The sequence below is a fragment of the Gopherus flavomarginatus genome, chromosome 7 (genome assembly GCF_025201925.1).
Source record: "Gopherus flavomarginatus isolate rGopFla2 chromosome 7, rGopFla2.mat.asm, whole genome shotgun sequence".
Taxonomy (NCBI): Eukaryota; Metazoa; Chordata; order Testudines; family Testudinidae; genus Gopherus; species Gopherus flavomarginatus.
Genome location: NC_066623.1, coordinates 4,805,820 through 4,830,374, shown reverse-complemented (window position 1 = coordinate 4,830,374; position 24,555 = coordinate 4,805,820). Strand labels below are relative to the sequence as shown.

General features: G+C 42.1%; 1 protein-coding gene across 3 annotated transcripts in view; it reads left to right on the top strand.

Moving 5' to 3' along the window:
• The window catches only part of GALNT10 (polypeptide N-acetylgalactosaminyltransferase 10), a 124,454-nt gene that overhangs the window by 49,958 nt on the left and 49,941 nt on the right, over positions 1-24,555 (top strand). For all 3 annotated transcript variants that reach the window (XM_050961304.1, XM_050961305.1, XM_050961306.1), the window contains 3 exons: positions 6,477-6,579; positions 7,455-7,593; positions 13,200-13,366. In XM_050961304.1, coding sequence (XP_050817261.1) covers positions 6,477-6,579; positions 7,455-7,593; positions 13,200-13,366 — 409 coding nt within the window. The remainder of the gene's footprint in view (positions 1-6,476; positions 6,580-7,454; positions 7,594-13,199; positions 13,367-24,555) is intronic.

Sequence of the window (24,555 nt, the reverse complement as noted above, 5' to 3'; positions counted from 1 at the left end):
CGCTGTCCTCTCTTCCTCTTTTGGCAGTGCTGGTGTGAAACTGACTGGACCCTAGTTGTATGTCTAGAAGTCTGATCCTTGTTTGTTAAATTATAAACATGAGATTAGATACAATTTCTAGATTGCTGTGTGGATACCTGTTACAGAAACATCACTGAAAGTCAAACAGTAAAATGGGTAAAGTAGCATGGTTCTCTGCTGTGCCTTGTAAGCCCAGACTTCTATAAACAGGAGGCCGGAGAGGTTACTGACACAAGGCGGTTTGTGCTTGGCCCATTGCTATAGTACCCAGTGCAGTACTCATGTCTGAAGCTACGTTTTAGTCATGGGTATTTTTAGTCAGTCATGGACAGGTCATGGGCAATACACAAGAATTCACGACCCGCAACCTGTCCATGACTTTTACTATATACCCCTAACTAAAACGTGGGCGATGGCTCAGGGGGGACGCGGCCCGGAGGGGGTGCCGGGGAGGGGGGGAAGGGGTTGGCGGGGCTGGGACAGACTCCCTACCTGGCTCCTGGGAAGTGGCAACCTCCAGCTCCTAGCTCCATGTGCTGCCATCGCTCTGCCCCAAGCCCCAGTTCTGCTGCTCCCATTGGCAGGGAACCACGGCCAATGGGCATTGCAGAGACAGCACATGGAGCTAGGAGCTGAGGGAGCGGAGTTCCTGTCACCCTTCTGGGGAGGCCCCTCCCAGGTAAGTACCACCCTGCACTCCAATCCTCATCCCTGAGCTTCCCCACACCCAAACTCCTGCTGCTAGGGTATGGGGGCAAAGTGCCCCAGCAGCAGCCCGTGTGACTGGCCTGGGGCCGCCCGAGCTGCTCAGGCGGCTCCCGGGCCAGCCGCACGAGCTGCTGCAGAAGTCACAGAAGGTCACAGAATCAGTGACCTCTGTGACAACCACGGAGCCTTACTCAAGTTCACACGTATGGTAGTGTTTAAAAAGAAAATGAAAAAAAAGAAAACTACCTCACCTGGCAAGGAAACTTTCCTATTTTGCCAACCATTTCCATGACTTGGATTGAGCAGGCAACACCCTGATAAATAGGGAGAGTCTAGTGAACAGAACTGGCTTTTTTTAACAGTATGCCAAGAGAATAAAAACCTGTAATATGTAATAGTGCACTTTGAAGAGAACTGTGGAGAGATGTTTGATATTGGTGGCATATTGTCTGGAAAACTGGAAGTAAGTATGGTAGACAAGATAAACTGTATTACCCATTGTGGCGGAACAGCAGAGTGTGCTTAGTCAGTCTGAAACTCATTCAGATTCCTGTGCCAGAAATAACTCCGGTTCCCCAAGTTTTCTTGCTCCTGCATCATCACTGGCCTGCCACCACCTCACTTGTTGGTAAAGAACACACAGGGTTTGTCCATGTAGAGTGTAGCTATTGACCTTTATTCAGAAAGACCAGGCTATCACATAAATGTCTGAGCTACAGCTCATTACCCAATACTAAATTTTATCATAGTCATGGGTCAAATGAACTGAAGAGGAGTGTCACAAACTGTATCTGGAAGATGAGTTTTCCAGAATTTTAATTAAATGAAATGTACAGTAACTCTTCACTTAACATTGTAGTTATGTTCTTGAAAAATGCAACTTTAAGCGAAACGATGTTAAGTGAATCCAATTTCCCCATAAGAATGAATGTAAATAAGGGGGTTAGGTTCCAGGGGAAAAAGACTATATATTATATAGATGTACCCACAGTATGTTTTAAGCAAACAATTTAATACTGTTTACGCCTATGATGATTGTGAAGCTTGGTTGAGGTGGTGAAGTTAGAGGGTGGAAGAGGGCGGGATACTTCCCAGGGAATGCCTTGCTGCTAAATGATGAACTAACACTCGGCTGAGCCCTCACGGGTTAACACATTGTTAATGTAGCCTCTCTCACAAGACAGCACGAATATGAGGGAGGGGAGACAGCATAGCAGACAGAGACACACACACCTTGTGTGTGGGAGAGAGAGAGATGCACACTGCCCCTTTAAGTAAGCTGACCCACTCTTAAGTGCATTGTCTTTTTAAGTGGATCAGGAAGTTGAGACAGCAGCTGCTGCCCCAGGCTCTCTGTGTCTCTCTCCCTCTGTGTCCCCTCCCTGCTTTATATGGAGAAGGGGTAAGCGGGGTGCAGGAGCAGGGGGGAGGGGGACATCATGACATTAGCCCGCCCCTTCCCTCCCTGCACAGCAAGCAGGAGTCTGTGGGAGCAGCTCCAAGGCAGAGGGCAGGAGTAGCACATGGCAATGGGAGAAGGGACAGCTGACCTGCCAGGCAATTGATAACTTGCTGGGCGGCTGCAGCACAGGGAACTTAGAAGAGCTGATGGGGAAGGGCTGCCGGTCCACCCTGGTTCCAAGCCCCCACCAGCTAGCTCCAACAGGCTGCTCTTTCTGCAAGAAGTGGACAAAGCAGACGGCTGCGAAACAGCGTTATAAGGGAGCATTTCACAACTTTAAACAAACATGTTCCCTAATTGATCAGCAACAAAACAACGTTAACCGGGATGACTTTAAGTGTGGAGTTACTGTATATCCAAAAATGTTAGCAATCTCTGCATTTGGACTGAGATCAGTGGCTGATAAAGGGATATTTATTGGTGGGAGGGAGAAAAGGCCATTTTCTCCAATAAGCAATATTTAAAGTAAAAGGTGATTCATCACCTTTGGCTGTGAGAAGATATCCAAAAAAAATGGACAAGATAGGCTGCAATAATTATGGAATCATAAAGTAGATGGAAAAGTTTACCTGGTGCATCTCCTTGCTAATACAGAGTTTACTCCACAGGAAGTTTTCCTACTATTTTGTTTAGTTTAATTTTAAATGTCCCAAACAATAACTCTTCTGCTTCCCCTTAACAGCCTAACCAGCACTCATTTGTCAAGGTTTTTACTTTTCTTAGTTACATGCCGAGATGTAGTTATACTGCTGTGTGCCATTCTAATAATTCCTTACTGTTTGCACACAATAAATATTTTCAGAGAATGTCTCACTTATCGGCATCCTTGTCCATACTTAAGTCTCTTAATCTTTACTCCTAAATAGACCACAGACATTTGACTCTGTTGCTTTTCTTTGACCCTCCATCAGCTTGCTTTCCATGACATCATGAACCATGAGAGTAAAGCTAAAATTGCTAACAGCAAGAGGTGAAAAATTGAATATACTACCCTGCAAACATTTTTATTCTAGGGGATTAAATGGGGTTTAGCAGTCCGAACACATAACTAGGACCTTTCTGTCTGAGATGGGCAAGTCTCAGCTATGCTTCGGTGTGCCCATCTGCAAAATAGGTACAATCCTGATCTTACCAGGCTGCTGTAAAGATTAATTGTATGTCATTTTGTGATCCTAGATTGAAAGGCTTGATTGTTGTATTGTAACGCATGGAAACAGAAGGGTAACTATAGATGAGACTAGTGCAGCGGAACAATTAGATATGGTTAGTGTTAAAGTGGCAGCTGTTAATGAGATTAAATTGGGATTTAGTCTCATGACATCATTTTAAACTGCAAGTGACATGTCTGGGTGTCCTAAAAATGTTAGATTGGTCAATTTTATATTTTATTAGATGGCTAGACTAAGTAAGGCTTAGGTTCACAGTATTAGGATACGTGTTCAGTAGTTGCAGATTACAGTACAGTACTTTGAGGCCCATTCAGTTAGAATATTTATTGGGGTAAAAAGAGAAGAATGAAATGTTCTGAACAGAATTTTCCCAAGACAAATCAAGGCATAAAAACAGGCTTGTTATCAGATTGTGCAAAATGCTAGGCTAAGGATTTTTTTTTTTTGTCCAGAATGTCTTTTGGTAACTACCCCAGTAGAATGCTGTATATACCTGCTATATAGAGGAAGTAATGAAGCTGTGAATGTTATTAATATTATGACATCCAAAGCACTAGCTCCAGCCATGCTTTTATTTTGTGATTCCGTACGTCTCCAAAGCTGTATCTGTGTGTGAAGTGTGGAAAGGGGACCTAAGTGTTTGCTTGTGTTGGTAAATTTCTTATTGTGACATGGAACGTGGAGTAGATTTAGGAAAAATTCCAGCAGACTCATTTATAATGGAGTAATAGAATGATAGGAGGGGGTTTTGCACTTTAGGGGAGGGGGCATTACTTGAGAGAGAGCAACTCTAGGCTTATGATTTGGAAGTGCTTATGCTTCATATTCTCACTACATTTCTGCTGCAAGTATTTTAATCTAAAGGCATCTTTTTCATGCGTCTTATTTTACAGACTGTAAGCTCTGTCACTTCTCTGCTTTTTAACAAAGGAAACATATCTGCCTTCTATTGAAAAGATGCAAACAAAATGACCTCTTTTCACCCTGTTACTCTCCGTATGCACAAATATATATATATATATATATATATATATATCACCATACATACTAGCTATACTCTAAAAATTTCTCCTGGATAGAAAAGTGTACCTTTTATTTTTACTGGAATGCATAATACTATATATATAATGGATTCACCATTCAGTACAAGAGGAATTTTGAAAAGTCAGGATTTTATAGTTGCTATTTGATGTTTGTTAAACAACTGTTTCTATGGTGTGGTTTCTATTAGTAATGTACCCATTTATATACATTGGTGTATTATCATGTCATAGAGAATGATTAGCAGGTAAACTTTTTCTCTAACTTTTCAGATTTTATTTAGTCCCCCAAAATTCAGGTGAGAAACCTGGGGTGAGATTCATTAAGTCTCTGGCCTTGCACACCAGAATTTCTATGTCTTGTACAGGTATCACCCTGCCCTTTATACACCCCACCCCAGAAAAATGCCTTGATTGTTCCTGAAACTTGAAAGCTACAGTGAAAAGGATAGATAATAGGGGTCACGCTTCATGTGAAAACATGCTATTAAGGGTAATGTCCCAATTTTATTCCAATATGGTAGTACAATAGAACCTCAGAGTTACAAACACCTTGAAAAAGGAGGTTGTTGTAACTCTGAACAAAATGATTTTTGAAGTGATAAGAGAGTGGCCCATTACAGCAACTACACACCACACAACAAAAACGCCAACCCAGGGACCATACCCTGCTACAAACCTCGGTGCCAACTCGGCCCACATATCTATTCAAGGGACATCATCATAGGACCTAACCACATCAGCCACACCATCCGGGGCTCGTTCACATGCACATCTACCTATGTGATATATGCCATCGTGTGCCAGCAATGCCCCTCTGCCATGTACATTGGCCAAACCGAACAGTTGCTACGCAAAAGAATAAATGGACACAAATCTGACATCAGGAATCGTAACATTCAAAAACCAGTAGGAGAACACTTCAGTCTCTCTGATCATTGAATAACAGACCTCAAAGTGGCAATTTTTCAACAAAAAAAGTCAAAAACAGATTCCAACATGAAGCTGCAGAACTGGAATTAATTTGCAAACTAGATTCCATCAGATTAGGCCTGAATAAAGACTGTGAGTGGTTGGGTCATTACAAAACATTAATTTCCCCAGTACTAATTTCTTCTTACTGTTACTTATACCTTCTTGTCAAGTGTCTGTAATAGGCTACTTTCTTACCACTTCAAAAGTTATTTCTCCTCCCTTGGTATCCTGCTGTTAATTGATTTATCTCGTTAGACTGACTTAACACTTGGTAAAGCAACCTACATCCTTTCATGTATTTATACCTGCTCCTGTATCTTTTACTTCATACATCTGATGAAGTGGGTTCTAGCCCACGAAAGCTTATGACCAAATAAATGTGTTAGTCTCTAAAGTGCCACAAGGACTCCTCGTTGTTGTTTTTTGCTGATGCAGACTAACACAGCTACCCCTGAAATCTGAACAAAACATTTCTTTCAATAGTTTACAACTGAACATTGACTTAAAGCAAGCTTGAAGCTTTACTATGCAGAGGGGAAATGCTGCTTTCCCTTTATTTTTTTTAGTAGTTTACATTTAACACAGTACTTTATTTGCTTTTTTATTTTTATTTTATTTATTTATTGGTTTCTTCTGCTACCTGATTGTGTTCTTTCAGTTCCAAATAAGGTGTGTGGTTGACTGGTCAGTTGGTAACTCTGGTGTTTGTAACTCTGAGGTGCTACTATACGCTGATTAGTAATGATTCTGAAATATGTCGCCCGTTATAAAATAGAAAATAAGGCCAGTAAACTTTAATGAGAAAAGGAGTTTTTAATGGACTTTAGCAGTGTCCTTTCTAACAGATGTTGCACACTTTTAAGTATGATCCTATACTGCAGGACGTGATAACACAAACTAAAAAAACCCTATTTGGAGATAATTATAGAACAGTGTTTTGGGGCAAGCAAAATATTCTGCTGGACATAGCTGCAAATAAAAGCTGCCGCTTCTGCAAGTTCTGCTTCGGGCAAGGAAAGGGGGGATTGGCTTTTCTCTTTGGTGTGGATGGGTAGATGCGTTTCAAAGGTGTAATGGCCCTAATCTTGTGTTTGTTAAAAGGGCTTGTATGTGAGGCAAAGGAAAGGCGTTTACTTTGACGATGGGCAAAGGAAAAAGGACTGGCATGATAAAGAAGCTATGAGGAGGGACTTGGCGCGCATAGGTATGTAAGATCACTTATAAATCTATCTAATGTGGATCATAAAATGGTGTAGTCCCTTATTCAGCAGACTAAACGTGGAGCCACAGCATGCTCGTATGCTCGTAACACTGCTCAACATCAGCTACCTCTGTACAGGGAATCGGAAGTATTTTTGCCAGTCTCTTGAGTAGGAAGATGGTGGCAGCATATTGGCACCTCGAGGGTGGGTGCTGTTTAAAAAATTATAGATGCCTTTACAATTCTGACAAATATTGCAGACCCATGAAAGTAGAACTATTTGTTTTGTAAAATCTAGAAGCACTGTCATTCTAGAGGAATCTGGTCTGTTTCCATAGTCTGACACACAATTCAGAATGCTTAAATTCTAACACAAAAGGGTTACGATGGTGAAAGATGCTCACAAACATGGAAATATAAAGTTAAGGCTGCCTTGTTCACCTTAACAAAAAATTTCCAAGGTTTCCCTTTAAAATGTCAATGCCTGCTTTGGGGTAAGTGGGGAGGCTGAGATGAGAAATGTTTATGCCATGTGCATGCCCTCACATCTTTAAACCAAAAGAAACCTAATGGATCCAGCTTTGGTCCTGCCAGTCTCTATTCCTTTAATTCTGGCTTTAGAGTGAAGAGCTTAATGTTTCATATTTGCATAGCTGAGTGGTGTTTTTCTAGCAAAATATACAGTACCCATTAAAATAAGTTGATGAAGTTAACCCAGTGCTGAGAATTTCTTAGAACTCAGAATATCAGACTGTGTACAAACTGTGTTGTTGAAGGAAGAATTTTCACAGGAAAAAAGACTGCTTTTGGGTCAGTCTCTGGCCACTTAGGCTGTGATTCGCCATAATGATACAAGTTTATTTTGTATCTATCCATAGGAAATGGAGAGCAGGGAAAACCTTACCCGATGACTGATGCAGAGCAAGTGGACCAAGCATACAGGGAAAATGGCTTTAATATCTTTGTGAGCGATAAAATTTCTCTGAATCGCTCCCTTCCAGATATCAGGCACCCAAAGTGAGTATACACTTGGTATTTGTGTTAGTGAATGTGTAGACACCCTCATTTGCCATTCCCACTTGAATTTATTCTATTTCTATATTTCATTTTTCTGTACTGTTGCAGTCTAACCTTCAAATGTGAGACTTCCAAAGCTGGGGACCTGTTGACTCGGGTGTCCTCATAGCACCATGTACACTAATTGGAGTAAAAATAAACTCGTATTCTTGTGTGTGCACCTGAAGAGCACTGCCTGAAAACCTACATTTAGCTGGAAAATAAATGCTGCATGGGCAGAAGCAACGAAGGCTTCCCCAGACTGGCATTTGCCAGTGAGCCTCAACCCTTTCAGGGAGGTGGCCACCTCCTGCCTCATAGATCACTTTTCATGCTGATTAAATTCTTGTGTACTGAAATGACCACAACCATAGAACAATTAAAGTGAAGTTTTTATGGTGCTCTCTCTACTGGAAATGGGATTAAAATGTCCAGCTCACTTGTCAGCTGCACCAGAGGGCCATCGAACGGTAATGACTTTGAAACTAATTACTTGGGCTAGTTTTGCATAAGTGACTAGCTGGAAGTGAGACTGTACAGTTCCATGAGCCATTAATTCCTTTTGGAAGTCTGACACAAACTAAGTTTCACAATCTTGAAACATCTAGGAGGGCAAACCAATGTTGGAGCTTTCCAAAAAGATTGACTAATATTGTGAATGATTTATGCAGTGAATTTTCTCAATACTAGAAGCTTTATAATAAACTTCTCTTTCCAGGGATTATAAGCATGGCCACAAAGTAGTTCCAGTCAGAAACTACTTTTGAGTCTTGAATTCAGCTTGTTAAGATGTCTTTCCTGTGGAGTGGAATCAAATTTTACTTAGTTTTTTCTCTAATTGCTAAGGAGAAAATCCTTCGTGTTCATGCAGTCATGAAAGGCTTGAAAATGTAAGCCTTTCCTAAACAATGCCACAGAGTGCTTTTGATTATGGGGGGTATATGGTTTTTAGTCACTTTATGAACCTATCTTTTTAAATACTTGAGTGCAGATTTATTCCATGGAAAGCTGTTTCAAACTTGATGGCAGTAATTTCATCTAGAAGTCTTGCAAACAAATTAGAAGCTAGGACTCTTTTTAAAAATATCTTTTCTTTTTCTGTCTCAACTTTGATATCTCATTAGGAACATAACTAAGCTTCAGGCAACTTCAACTCTGCTAAACTGCATTTATTTGGATTATTTTGAGAATTTAAGCTTTAGATGGTACCAGTCTCCCTTAACCTGAGGAGTTAGCGTATTGGCTCGTGTTCTCTAATGTTTCTCTAAGTTGCTGACTTCCAACTGCTAATTCTGCTCCTTTGACTTTTTTAAAATGTCTAACTTCAGACTCTGGTCCCTAGTTAAAATTGATAAGTGAAGTGTCTGGGTCACCAACAATTTAAGCTGTGGCTAATAACACCAGTGCAGCTGGTTTTCTTGAGTTAAACTTTCCTTACCATAGCAAGTTGCAGTTATGTGAGTCTCAAGAAGAGGATAAACGGTATTGGATATAATTGATGCTAGGATTAACTGGAAAAACGAACAGGTTTATATATAAAGGAGATTTGAAATGAGGGCACTATGACCGAAAGTTTCTGGTGTGCATTCTCCCCTCCTTAAAAAGATGTATTTAGTGTTTTATAGTGATGTGATGAGGGCAATTTATAATGAAGTTTGGGTAAGATGAAGTCGATGAGAGCATTTTCCAAGGTACTGAGCATGTTGTAGAATACTCTGAATTAATACCACCCCATTAATTCCTGGAATAGGAGCTGAACTTGGTTTTATATTCAGGAATATGCCCCAGGCAGAAGGTTATAGATTTAAGATTCTCACCAGATACAGTGTGTGTTGGTCTGTTAAACATAGAAGCTCAGGGACAGAGTGCTGGATCACCTTGAGGGCCAGTAAGGTATAGCTTTCTGCTTCTTTAGCTCACTTTCCTTGTGTGCTGTAAGCAGTATTTATCTGAATAAGACATTGTGCTATATTGCACGCTAATGTAAGAGGGCTTTTAAAGCAATTGTAGAAATAATACCAGAGAGAATAAACTTTGTTTGCAAAACTAACAGTGATGATAGTTAAATATGACACTGATTATCCCCAGCCCTTCCCCATTTATAACCTTTCAGATTAAATAGCCTTGTTCTGTCTCACCTGTAACTTCCCACAGTATCTGTGCCTTCATCTGCTCTTTGCCAGCTGTTGGGGGCTGCTAGTAGTAAACATAATAGTACTTCTGGGTTGGCTCTGTTCAAGTGTAGCTGGAGAGGATCAGTAAGAGTTTTTAATGAAGCTGAGCCACTAATGCTTTCAAATTCACTATTTGTAGTCTGTGTATCTGCATTGTCAGCAAAGGTCTTATGTTTTAAAAAGAGAATAGAGGTAGCTAATATGCAGTCTTTGCTTTTTCCTCCCCCCAATAACTAGCAGATTTAACAGTGAAAAAATGGGCAACAAATGTTTTCCTGATGCCATGGAATTTATTCTTGATCATAAAATTGCAATCACTGAATAAATCTTGTACAGTAGTAATGAGTTATCTTGAATGATCTGTTGCAGTAGAAGATTTGTACTAGACTCAGGCATGAGTTTCACAAGCTTTCACAGTGATTGAAGTAAACGCAGACCTTCCATACTGTGATGTAGAGTGATTGCTTGACACTGTCAGCGTTGTTAAATCATATGAAGACAATGGATTATACAACAGATAAGAATGAACCGTGAATCCCTGAATTTTTGTTACATTGCAATTGGAGAGAAGCCAGCTATCCCTAATTTTCCATAATCTACCCAGTTTGTGCTTGTAATTACAAAATTACTAATTTAGGCTTCAATGTGTTAATTTTGCAAGCACACATTTTTGTGTGTGTGTGTGTGTGAGAGAGACTGAGACTGACTCCCTACCACTCTGGTCCAGTGAACACATCAAATAGCGCTGTGGCCACCGAGGTGGTGGTGATGATGAAGGTGCGTGGCATTCTTCTCCACTGCCTCTGTGGTAGATGATCAGACTGCTCAGTAAGGATCTGACAGGAGGCAAGCCGCGGTAATTTTGAATGGGCTGGAGCACTGCTGGATTCACCACCCAAGTCACAGGCTGCATGCTGTGTGGAACCTGCTAGTGCACTCTAGGTACCAGCCAGGTCCACGTGGGACAGAATGCAACATGCTGCCTGTGACTTGGGTGTTGAATCCAGCTCCCCAAAACCCTCTAACTCTTGCAGTGGCTTGCCTCCTATTTAACCCTCATTGCACAGTCTATGAGGGAGGAGAAGCTGCAGGAGAAGGTAGCAGCATCAGAGGAGTACAGAGGGAATGCAACTGAGGATGGAGAAGAGGAGGAGGATCATCCTAGGACGGAGGTCCAGGCCCACAAATGGCCAAGGTAATTAAAGGCCTTAGGGGCATAGAAGGTCAGCTGTCCTAGAGCCAGTCCTCCTTTTCTCCCTGTTCAGGGGGTGGGGACTGGGGCAAAATAGGGGGGAGCCCAGACCCTCTCCTTGACTGTACATGGGGAGGGGATGAGGCAGAGGTCCTTGTTTCTGTGGACGGGAGAGGAGGTGGGGAAAGGAAGAGATTGAAGCAATCTCCCTCATTCCTCCCTAACTTTTTTCATAAGCATCACATAAAGTCTCAGCGCAAGCCTGGCATCTCTGCTATCGCTGTCTACAACAAAACTGTATGTGAGTCCCTGTGAGATGATGCTGACGTTCCAATAGGTTTTGAACATTCTTTGCTGCGTGCATTTGTGAGAAATGTAACACTTTAAGTGCTGCCATTCTGTACCGTGAGTTGCTCCAAATGAGTCTGCTTAATGAAGGCTGTAAAGGCAAATACGCTGATGCTGTCCTCCGAAGTGCTGTTAGAAATAGCACCTCCTTCCTCAAGACGCAAAGCTGCAAGAGAAAGATGTGCAATTTTTGGTTGCTTGTCCACTCATGTGTGCTAAGGGTTTTCCCCTTCACCAGTGTTAGCACATAGATGTCTTTGATTCAGCCCTGCACCCTTCTGACTTTGGGATGCAGTGCAGTTTAGCACATGAGGTTTTCAGATGAGACCTTAAAGACTGGAGGTCCTGTTTTGTCTGTGGGGCTAGAAATGATACAACGTTACTTCTAGTAAGAGCAGATTTTGTCCTGATTGACACAATTTTTGTCCCAGCTGAAAACCTAGGGCCCTGGAGAACCCAGCTTCTCTATGTAAGACCCCTTTTTAAATACAAGACATAGCAGCAGTGGAGAAATGTTGTGATTGTGAGAAAAAGGCTGGCTGAACAGATTCTGCGAGCCTTTGGAAGCACACATCCAACTCCATGGAATATGCCTGCAGATCAAGGGTGCTTTTTATTTTTTGGATAACAACTATTGCAGGTGGATGAGTTTGGAGAATATATGGCCGCCTTCATGGAAACGTGTGTAACCAGTTTTTTCCAGTCTAAACATTTCCCTTATTGGTATAGAAATAGGTATCTTGCAGAATGGCAGATGAGTTTGCAGAATTGGGGCTCCCGGGCACAACTAGCCCAAGTAAATAGATGTTACTTTTTCAAAATCTTAAAGCAACTGTCTAGGTAAAACCCGCATCTAGCTGAAATACTTGAGTTTTAGCTGGATGAATATTAAAAGAGCATAGTTATTGGCTGGTCTTGTTTAAGCCTCTGTCTCACACTTGGAAACTAAAATAAGCTAGATCATTGTATTTATAATGACAGCAGAACTGAGCTTCTCACCCTTTTGAAATAATACTCTCCTGAAGGTTGTTGGGGAATGGGATTAAAAGCAGAACTACCAGAAAGTTGCTAATAGACTTCTGCACTTCTGAACTGTAAAGAGAACTGCTTCTAAAGGCAACCTTGGCTGGTGATGGAAGGCACTAAATGACTTCCGTATCTTAAAAATTTTCTCCATTACTCTTTAATGCCATTTTTGATACTTGTAACATGACAGTATGGAAATACAGCAGAGTCCTGTGGCACCTTATAGACGAACAGACGTATAGGAGCATGAGCTTTCGTGGTTGAATACCCACTTCGTCGAATGCATGTAGGGGAAATTTCCAGGGCAGGTATATATATGCAAGCAAGAAGCAGGCCAGAGAGAACGAGGTTAGTTCAGTCAGGAAGGATGAGGCCCTCTTCTAGCAGTTGAGGTGTGAAAACCAAGGGAGGAGAAACTGCTTTTGTAGTTGGCAAGCCATTCACAGTCTTTGTTTAATCAGCATCCGACGAAGTGAGTATTCACCCACGAAAGCTCATACTCCAATACGTCTGTTAGTCTATAAGGTGCCATAGGACTCTTTGCTGCTTTTACAGATCCAGACTAACACGGCTACCCCTCTGAGTACTGGAAATAGTATTTTTAATCTGTTATATTAATCTATGAATATAGAAAACTCATTGCTGGCTAGTGAACATGTAGCTTATCGATGTACATCAGAAAGCTGTTTTTAATATATGTAGATAGCTGCTTCACAGGTTGTTGAGGATTAATTGAGAGTTACTTGGAAGGTAACTGAGATAAAAGTTATAGTGTTTAATGTGTCTTTTTACTTGGTATGTTTATAACTTGTTTTATCCTTGTCTAGCTGCAATAACAAGCTGTACCTGGAGAAGCTCCCAAACACCAGTGTGATAATCCCATTCCACAATGAAGGATGGTCATCTCTCCTCCGGACAGTGCACAGCATCCTAAATCGCTCCCCTCCTGAGCTGATAGCAGAAATTGTGCTGGTGGATGATTTTAGTGACAGAGGTACAGTGACTTCCTATGTAGCATGTCTGCCTATAGCTACATAAGCTACCTGACAAAATGCACAAAAGTATAGTAAAGAAGAACAGATTATCTACCAAGAGACAGCTTTAGGATTTTGGGGTCCCCAGTAACAACCAGTTGATGTCTCATAAGACCTTCAACAGCAAGAAGCTACATTTCCTGCAGCACTTGCATTATTAGGTATTGGTGGCAACAGTGATTTTCACAGCACTGAGATTAGTGTCAGTGGTAAATAAGGAAAGTAAGTGCTATTAATGTATTCATCAGCAAAACTTTGAGAATTGAGTTAATGATTTGGGTTCTTAAACACTTCCTGTTTTGGTGTCTTAACAAATCAAAAGTGATCTTTTATTTAAACATGATTGTCTTCCTTCATACAGAAAATAATAATTCTATATTAAGGAAAAGATTTAAATTAATCTTGATGAATTGTTTTCATCCCAGAGACTTCATGGTTTAACATTTTTAACTTTCCAGAAGTAAAAAATAAATTTGGAAAATCCATAACCTTCATAATACCCAGCTCTCGTATTGCACTTTTCACCTGTAGATCTCAGTGTTTTACAAAGGGAGTCGGTGTCATTATCCCCATTTTACAGACAAGTAAACTAAGGCACAGTGGCATGTAGTCTTAGTTTTACTCTCATAAGAATGGCCATGTTGGGCAATACCAGCTACCCCAGTATCCTGTTTTCCGACAATGGCCAACGTGAGGTGCCTCAGAGAATGAACAGAATAGGCAATCAAGTTATCCATTGTCTCGTCCATTCCCAGCTTCTGACAAACGGAGGCTAGGGACACTCAGAGCATTGTGTTGCATCCCTGCCCATTCTGGCTCATAGCCATTGATGGACCTATCCTGCAGAAACTTATCTAGTTCTTTTTTGAACCATGTTGTAGTTTTGGCCTTCACAACATCCCCTGCCAAGAAGTTCCAAAGGTTGACTGCATTGTGTGAAGAAATGCTCTCCATTTCTCTCTCCCCTTCTCCAGGCACAAAAATACCAAGCAATGGAGAATCACACTGTCCATTTACATCCTAATTTCAGTTCGTACTGATGTACCTGAAAATCCTTACAATGATATATTAAGTATAATCCATAAACGATATTAAGTCTCCCTCCAGTATTTGTCACATGGCTCTGTTTATTCTGCAGCAGAAATCGTACTGCACAGCAAGAATTTAACAGTATAGTTGTAATGTGTGCAGTCACCTGTGTTCATTTCTATAGGCTAATAAGGGCAGAAACTGGAGATAAGCCTAACACAAAGTGGCATTAGTGTTTTACACAAAAAGGGAATGGCCTTAAATTGCCAAAAGAATTTGTTCCTTTGAATCTGCTTTGACCACCATATGTAATACTATATTGAATTAAACTGTGATTTAACTATTTAGGATAAAGTGAGGCCTAGTAACCCTCACACTTCATGGCACAAGGTGACCATTAGACAGAAAAAATAATTCTGCTAACCTCTTTTATGTTGTTGCAATTTGAAGTCTCACATGGGGTTTGTACCTTCTCTGAAGCATCCAACATTAGCCAAAATCTGAGATGGAATGCTGGCCTTATGGGATCATCACTTCTTAAGGTTTTTTCCATTTTAGTTATCCAAGAGAGTGCTATTATGAGAAGAGTTTCCAAGTAAAAATCTTGAGGGTGAGAAATAGCTCCTATGACTGATTCTGAAGCTCCTATAAAACCATTAACTCAAACACCAGTCGGTGGTGCCCTGACCCATATTGACTTGGAAATGCAAGGTGCTGCCCTGCAGCAACAGCTCTTCTCCTGAAGTGTAACTTTCACTAGCTTGCGGGCAAAGCATGGTACTTTGGAAAGCTCCTTAGGCTATAGATATATGGCATCGATGTTTAAAGTACTTTGAGACTGTCAGAAGAGAATGCATTTTTAGCAGGCCCTCTTTTCTTCGTCTTGGCATAAAAGATTAGAAGCAGAAAAATAAAATCAGGTGATTGGATCTACCCTCGTGCTGTAACCAGATCTGCATTACATAAATAAAAGTTTCACTTTCCACACCCTGCTTAATCATTATAGATGGGGATTGTTTCTGCCCATAAGTTTTTGTTTCTCTTTTAAGTTTCATTGCTCTGTTTGTTTGCCTTTTCTGCACAGTGGCATTCCCTGCTGATCCCAGCTGATTTTTCCGGTGACTGGTATTCTTTCTTCACCACACTGAAGTAATTTTGCAAATCCCTCTCTGTCCCTAAATAGACTTTTTCAAAGTCTTGAGGAGGCAGCGGCAGCAGCAAATATTTAAATATGTGATCTTCACTTGTAAGTCAGCCACTCTGAAAGCCCTGGTTTTTTGAGGAGTGGGGAGAATGTAATTTAAAAAACTTATTCAAAATGCTTGGCTCTAGAACTGAGCATTCTTGCAAAGTTAACAGCTGCATAACATGTCTCTCTCCCTCCAGTGGAGCTTTGTCTTTAAACGCTGCACTTAGAAGGCTACATAGCTTCCTTGGGCTTGGATCCAGTTAGAACACTGGTCTGGCCACATGCTTATACCAATGTTAAGATGGACAAGAATTGAAGACCTTGTCATATGTCAAATTACAACACTTGGCTGTGCCAAAAATACAACCAAATCAGTGGACACTTAAATAAAAAACAGTCCTTAATCTTTTTTCTATCTTTCTAAAACATGAATGAACTCAGAACTATAGAAGTCAAGGAACTAATGGTAGTGCTTTGAGCCAAGGATACTTGGGACTAAGCTGCTCTCTCCACTTGGTAGTCCTGTGTAGACGGGCAACTCACCGCTGCAGCGCCTCCTGCTGGTCATCCTCAGGAATTAGCTCAATTTCCAGCCAGGAGCGCCCTCTGCAAGCCATCCACCTGTCCTTTTGGCCCCAGTGCCCCTCCCAGGACCCCAGTGCCCCTTTAACTGGGTCTCCCCCTCCCAGGGGAACCCCCACCCCACTACCCCACTTTGCCTCAGTATTGGCTACTACCCAGTCTCCATCTAGCCCCCACACCCTGGGGCAGACTGCAGTATCAGCCACTCATCATAGGCAAAGGGGTTTGGACCTGCTGCCTTTGCCTGCCTCTGGGCTGCCCTCTGCAACTCCCAGTACCTCTTGGCCTTACCCTAGGCTGCAACCTGGGGCTTTCCAAGCAGGAGCCCCCCCACTCCTCTGCCTTTCCCCAGCCCTGTTCCACTCTAGGTACCTTGTCTCTAGCTTCTAAGCCGCCAGGCCCTTCTCCCTCTACAGGCAGAGGGAGAGTGTTTGCTCCTGGCTTTCCTGGCCTTTTTATACAGGCCAGCTGTGGCCTGATTAGGGTGTGGCCCAGCTATGGCTGCTTCCCCTATCAGCCCAGCTTTTAGAGCTGGGCTTTCTAGCCCTGCCAGGCCGCTTTTTAAACCCCTCAGGGGAGGAGCAGGTAACCAACCCGCTACATCCTGGCTTGAGCTCCATAAATCTCTCCCAGTTCACCTCTCCTGAATTGCAGACCTGTTGTTTAACATTAGATGCTCCAGCTGAGATCAAGACCCCATTGTGCTGGTGCTGTGCAAAGAGTGAATGACAGCCCCTGCCCCACAGAGCTTACAGTCTAAATAAGCCAGGCAGGCGCAAGGTGAAAACGTCGTGTGAAAAGAGACTTGCCCAAGATCATACAGGAGGTCTGTGACAGAGCACCAATTCTGCATCTCTTTCTAGCAGGGCCGGCTTTAAGCCGATTCGCCCGATACCCCGGAATTGGGCCCTGCACCTTGGGCGCCTTTTTTATTTTATTTTTTTTTACTTACCCGGCAGCATTCTGGGGCTTCGGCGGCAGGGAGTCTGGCGGCATTTCGGCGGTGGGGGGTCCGCTCCAGGGGTCTTCGGTGGCAGGGAGTCCTTTGGTGCCGCGGAAGACCCGGAGCGGACCCGCCGCCGAAGTGCCACCGAAGCCCCCAACCGCTGCCGGGTATTCAAATCGGACCCGCCCTTCATAAAGCTGGCCTTGCTTTCTAGTCCTGCAAGATGCACAAACATGCTAAAAAGTATCACATTGACCCCTTCTCACTACAGCCTGCAATAATAAAGTATAGTTTTTGGGTTAGTTTAAGAGGAGTTTGCCAACAGATCACCCCAATCCAAGTATGATCAAGGTAGTAAAATATCAGATGTCTTCTGCTTGCACCTCAAAGCAAGGGAAGTTTAGAGGAGTGTCTGAACAGCCCTGCCAGATCTTTTTGATGTACGTTTTTGTAGTGATATACTTCCGAAAAGCTGGGTAACCCTAGCAAACCTGTCAGACCCAGTGTGGAGGTTCTGTGTGCTTAGGACTGAATCACAATGCACTTGAACTTAGCTTGAGCTGGGAAAGTCCCTGAGGATTTCCATGTATGGGCTGCAGTCTTATCCATACCTTCATTTTAACAGAAGTTGTCTACAGAATACTGCAAGCAGCGAGACTGTCTGTTTTCCTATCGCTTACATTTTTGGCTTATTTTAACACTGTTTACTCAGTCTCTTCATAGGAAGTGAATCTTTGTATTTCAACCTGAAAATGTTACTGCAAAGGATTCCATTTGTGACCACCCTAGTTGATATGGTAACTTGACTACAGCAGACAGGTGTTTTCCTGCCAGGTGTTAAATCCATCTTCCACTTTTAATCTGTGTTCAGCTTCAGAAATAGGGACTGTTTGGGAATTTCTAGTACTGAGAAGTGGGATGGGAAGTCACCAGTGAGCAGGTGAAAGTAGATAAGAAGTTGAAAAAATATAGGGGAAAAAAATAGAGGTTGGTGGCTGCCAAATTTTGCTCCAGAGCACACTGTTAAAGGCAACTGTTTTTGTTTTGTGTTTTGTGTTTTTGCATTAGTGAAGCCCTTAGACTAGTGAATCATTATCTGGAAGTGTCAACAAAGCTATTTATTTCATAATTTAAGGAGGAAGACAATACGGTGACCTATAGCAGTAAACATTTTTCAACCAAAAAAGGTTATCCTGACTACAGTGCATTTTAATATGCTCCAGCAAAGGCCTTACTAAGCAGGATTTTTTAAATGTTTAATTTATTACTCATTACAGTACCTCCCTCTAATACAAACACAGTGCACTGTTTTTTTCATCCTGCTTCTTTCCCATGCCTGTAGTATAATAGATCATAGACTCATAGACTCAGACTTCAAGGTGAGAAGAGACCATTATGATCATCTAGTCTGACCTCCTGCACAACGTAGGCCGCAGAATCTCACCCACTGTCTCCTGTAACAAACCCCTAACCTATGTCTGAGTTATTGAAGTCCTCAAATCGTGGTTTAAAGACCTCAAGGTGCAGAGAATCCTCCAGCAAGTGACCCATGCCCCATGCTGCAGAGAGAGGAGAAAAACCTCCAGGGCTTCTGCCAATCTACCCTGGAGGAAAATTCCTTCCCGACCCCAAACATGGCGATCAGTTAAACCCTGAGCATGTGAGCAAGACTCACCAGCCAGACACCAGGAAAGAATTCTCTGTAGTAACTCAGATCCCACCCCAGATCAAAATATATTCTTATAAAGCATATAGTAGCCAATAACTAGCAAGAGAGCAAAGTTACTGTAGAAAAGACTAGCTGTCTAAATCAGAGGTGGGCAAACTATGGCCCACAGGCCCCTCCGCTCCTGGCCTGGGAGTCTAGACCCTGACCCCACCTTGCTGTTCCCCCTGCCCCGCCGCCTCAGTTTGCTCTAGTGCCAGCGCAATGCTCTGGGTGGTGGGGCTGCGAGCTCCTGGGGCAGCACAGCTGCAGAGCCCAACCTGACCCGGTCTCTGTGCTGTGCAGCTGTGGCATGGCCAGGCTCCAGCCGGGCAACGCAGCTGTAGCACCGCCAGTCACTGTTGCTCCAGGCAGCACGGTAAGGGGGCAGGGACTGATGGGGGTGGATAGAGGACAGGGGAGTTCAGGGTGGTGGTCAGAGGGTAGGCAACAGGGGTTGAATGGGGGCAGGGGTTCTGGTGGGGGCAGTCAGGGGCAGGGTTCTAGGGGCTATCAGGGGACAGGGAGTAGGGGGGTGGATGGGATAGGGGTCCCGGGAGTGAGGGGGGAGCAGTCAGGGAACAGCAGGTTTCAGATGGGGCAGGAGTCTGGGGGGGGGGCGCGTCGGGGCGAGAAGGAGGCGTCAGATAGGGGGCAGGGGTGGGCCTAACTGGCCCTCATACAATTTTCGAAACCTGATGTGGCCCCCAGGCCAAAAGGTTTGCCTGACCCTGGTCTAAGTGGTCAATGTGACACTCCTTTCTTAAAGTACGCTAGCATTTTACATGAGTTTTGAGCTGCAGGCAGGGGACCCTGTTAGCATGACCTGCTTTACAGCTCATAGCATAAGGAATTGTTCTTGGTGGCGCATGTCTCTTCTCTAGCCTGAGAGCCATTTCATGGCACTTCCTTCTTCACTAGACCATTGTCTCATATCTTATAAAGGGATGCCAAAGAATTCCAAAGTAGCAAGTCTAGTTCCTTCTTTGTTGCTCAGGTTCTAGCATCTGCTGCTGACCATGACTGTGACTGAGACATTACTATATTGTGGGGTGCTTCCACCTTCTAATAGCTAGTTTCTAGCATCTAAGAAGTATTCCTGATAAGATCACCAAAGTCTCGCGTCCGTCATGCTCTTTACCCATGAATCTAGTTCCTGGACATGCTTTCAATATAAATATTGACTTTTAGCAAGAATTGCTGATGTTTTTGACTTATAGAAAAATGTAATGTCCTCCAATTGGCTGCATCAAACACTTCAGAAAAAATTTGAAACATGGGAACTAACCTGCCAAGCAGCATATGCCTCAGTAAAAGTTTGTTGTTGTGTATAGAATTTAATAAAGATGAAACTGTCAGGTCATGTGAGTTCCACTGCAGACATATCTCAACTTGATTATTTCAGATGGCCACACATGTAGTAACATCAATCCTTATGGATAAACAGAAATCAAAATGCCATAAGCATGGATTTATGACTTCACAATTCCTGATCATAAATAAATGCTTCGCTATGGCTGTTCTTTGTGGATTGATGGCTTTGTGTTTAATTTCATTCATTAATTCTAATGATCTGAGTAAAATTATTAAGCTCTTTTGTATCCTGCTTTGTAGGGCCCTAATTATATCCCTTGTTATCGGAATGGCCCTAAGAAAACTAAGACACTATTACTTACATCACTCTTCTCCTGGGGACTGACAGATGTAGAATTTGCATGCTTTTTGATTACTTCATCATAGTGCTGGTGACCAGTAAATGAGTATATATATGTCCGAATAGACTATGAGGAGAGAAGTTGAGGTGCAGGTCAATTTGAAACAGCTCGCTTTCTGCTAGTCATGACTTTTTTTTTTTAAGTTGATTAGGGGCACTGGATGGTTTGAGGGCAGTCAGTAAAAGTGTGGGAGCCACTTGCCTCTAGATCACCAGTTTGAATCTGACTCCGGCTGCAGGAGACCAAAAATCATGATCCGTTTGCTGTTTGGTCTGTGGGAATTGAATTGATGGTCTTCAGGTATCCATGTTGCATCTGTACGCTTGATAGATCCAAGTTCAAAAGTGGAATGGGAGTGGCATTCTCACTGCCACCTCACTCTTGCAGGTGATATATTGTCTTTCCAGGCCAGGGTCGGCACATCTGGAGAGGGCAGCAGGTGAGTTCGTTTGTGCTGCTGTTGCCTGTTAAAATGTTTTTTAAATGGGACTTCAGTTTTGAGTTCTGTCAAGACAGACTGTTTCATGAGTATTAAGAACTTTAAACTAATGAGCTTAATCCTCACTGTGTGTGGTGATTTTGGTACCTATAGTGCATGTAGGCAAAAATCATATGTCCTCTCTTTTCCAGTTTGTGTTTTCTCTATGGATATTATTGATCTTGGCTCAGAAACTGAATGTCACCTTCCCCATGCTTGTCTAGACTTGACCTCAAGCCCAATGGCAGGGGAAGGGCAGTGAAAACTATGACCTTCTCCAGTTTCTCAAATCCTGGAATGGCCCAGGGGCTGAATTAGCCTCCAGTTCAAATGACAACTACCTCAGTGCAACACCGCACAAAGTGAAGAGACCAGCATTCCTTTTGTAGTGAGGTTGTGCAGCCCAGTCTGACCATATCTCCCTCTCATGCTGATTCTGTCAACCATCGTACATAGCTGATGTGGTGTAGTCTTTTGCAACTGGGGGACAATCTTCTTATGCTGGCAGTCAAATTCTCCTGTTCCATTAGTTACTCTCCTTGTTCACATTAGATTATAAGCAAAGCCGCCTCCAGCTAGAGACTAGATTTGAATAGCAGCAAAATGTCATTTACAGGTAAGAAATTTCAGAGTTAGTGAGTTGGGACATCTTGGAAGATTACACCTAGTCAAACAATACGCTTGTGGCCATGGGTGCCAACTTACTCAGATCCCAGGGGGGTGCTCAACCCCCACTCCACCCCTTCCCCCAAACCCCATCGCCCGCCCCACCTCTTTCTGCCCCCACTACTTCTCCTCAGCAGCACCTGCACGCTGCTGGACAGCTGATCTGCAGTGGGTGGGAGGCACTGAGTGGGAAGAGGCGGCACTGATCCACAGGTTTTTGTTTTTTTTTTTTTTTTTTCTCCCCTGTGGGTGCGCCAGCTCCAGAACCTGTGCTTGTGGCAGTCCATAATGCTCATTCCACAGTCATCTTGGATCAGAAGTTATCAGTAACCAAGTCAGTCATCAAAGGGAAAGTCAGCCTATGAAAGCAAAATGTTACAATAATTGCCAGCATTTAAATTTTTCTGCCTGGAATGAAAGAGCATTGGATTTGTCAGCCCTTTCTTTGATGAAAAACATGGTGGGTTCTTTTCCTTTCACCTTTCATGCCACTGGAAATTTTTACATTATTCAATTCGTTGAATCTCTGTCTGCCACAAGGCTGTAATGTAATTGCTGAACATAATTTAAAGAGCTGGATCACTGAATAAGTGGCCTTTTAAAAAAAAAAAAAACTATATTTAGAAAAAATGTGTTTATGTAGCAGAGGAGGTTCAGAATGGCCTCTGATAATCCTACTTACTTCACCACATAGTTCCATAGAAGTGAAATCAGTGGCTGCTGCTCAATGTTGAAATAATTTTATACATCAGTCACTTATTTTGATACTCAATCATCTGCATATTGACTGATAGCCCATTCTTACCAATTTTTAATACTGCTTTTGTATAAATGGCTGAGTGTTTTAAATAAGGTATTGTCCCTTAAGGCATGACAGTTAAAGCTTCACTAAAAAGTCATGCGGTGACCCATCTATAAAGCTTTTATATGTTAATAAAAACACCACATTAATACAGTGAAAGTTGAGATCAAGCATTCAAAACACTGGAATCACCAAAAATTAAGGCTCCTCTGCAAAGGTTTACTCTGTCGTGTTTCCAATTTTATTGGGTTCATTAATTATCATATTTCATTAAGATTTAAGGTTTCAGAGTAGCAGCTATATTAGTCTGTATCCGCAAAAAGAACAAGTGTACTTGTGGCACCTTAGAGACTACAACAAATTTATTTCAGCGTGAGCTACAGCTCACTTCTTCAGATGCACAGAATGGAACACACAGACAGGAGATATTTATACATACAGAGAACATGAAAAGATGGAAGTATGCATACCAACAGGAAGAGTCTAATCAGTTGAGATGAGCTATTGTCAGCACTCTGCTGTATCCTGTTATCTTCCTTCACAAAGCCCTGCTCAAAAGTTTATCCACAGGGGAGACTCCAATTACCTTAGGTTTTAAAGCTGCAGCTGTTAAATATGGGTTTTACCCATTCACTTCTGTGCCAGACACAAGTAACCACTACTAACTTGTTTTGCAGATAGGTCCCTTTCACTTTTGGTTTCAGTCTCTCTCCTTAATTCCTGTATTTAAAAGTGATCTTGAGAAGATGCCCATATGGAATAGTCTGTATAGAAAAATGAATGTGGGCAAGGCTGCTTGGGCAGAAGCAGTGCAATTTTGCCCTCTGGATATATAGAACCCAGCAGTCTTAAGTGCATAGGAGTCATATTACAAGCAACACCCTGATTGAAAGGGAGAGGAGAGGGAAGCTTATTAATGTACAACTGATTTGACAATGGGTGGAACATCAGGTGCATATCAAAAGCAGCCTAGTTTCATTAAACTTATCTGCATGGTTTTAATTGACAGAAATCATGCTTTTAATATCTCAAATGGGAAAGGGTTTAATACTTGATTTCTTTTTTAATCTTAAAATGGAATGGTAAAGGATTTACCCAGCTAAAAGCATTATCTTGTCATCTCTAGACACTCATTGTACAAGTCACTTTTCTCCTAAAATGCATGGTTACCGCATGAATATTAATATACAGTGATTGTATTTGGGACTATGTGGTGACAGTCATTTGTGGTCTTACTAAAGTTTGAATGTGACCTCTCGTATTACTTTAATCCTTGAAGAGCATTTACTCTTTATACAAAACTGAGTAAAATAAGTTAATTACACTATAATTTACTTTTTTAGATTCTTACAAACTCTGTTTACACCAACAGCCCATTTTAGCTCTTATGTTGTATTTGTTTTCTTTAAGCATCTGGTTCATTTTAAACCTTTTCTTGTAGCTGCACCAAGTTTTAGTAACTGCTGAAAGGACTGGTCAAAAGATCAATTTACTTTAATTGAAAGTCCAAGAATGAAAATGTTTCCCCTTCCCTTTGGAAATAGTTTGAGACCCTTTCAGATTTGTGTAGGCTCAGAATGTGGATATAGGATGCTGAAAATGTGCCTTCTGACACCTGGATTTGTTTAGTGCATCGCTTAATTTTTTTAGATATGTGAAAACTGGAAATTTGACCCAAAAACAGATTTTCTTCACTTTCCCTTTCATTGGAGTAGAACTCCTCTCATGTAACATACTCGTATACAATCAAATCCCGCTACAAAACTACTGCACATAGTGAGAGCAATGAGAGAGTGTAGAGCAGGGGTAGGCAACCTATGGCATGGGTGCCAAAGGCGGCACGCAAGCTGGTTTTCAGTGGCACTTGCATTGCCCTGGTCCTGGCCACCGATCCAGAGGGCTCTACGTTTTAATTTAATTTTAAATGAAGCTTCTAAAACATTTTAAAAACCTTATTTACTTTACATACAACAATCGTTTAGTTATATATTATAGACTTATAGAAAGAGACCTTCTAAAAACGTTAAAATGTATTAC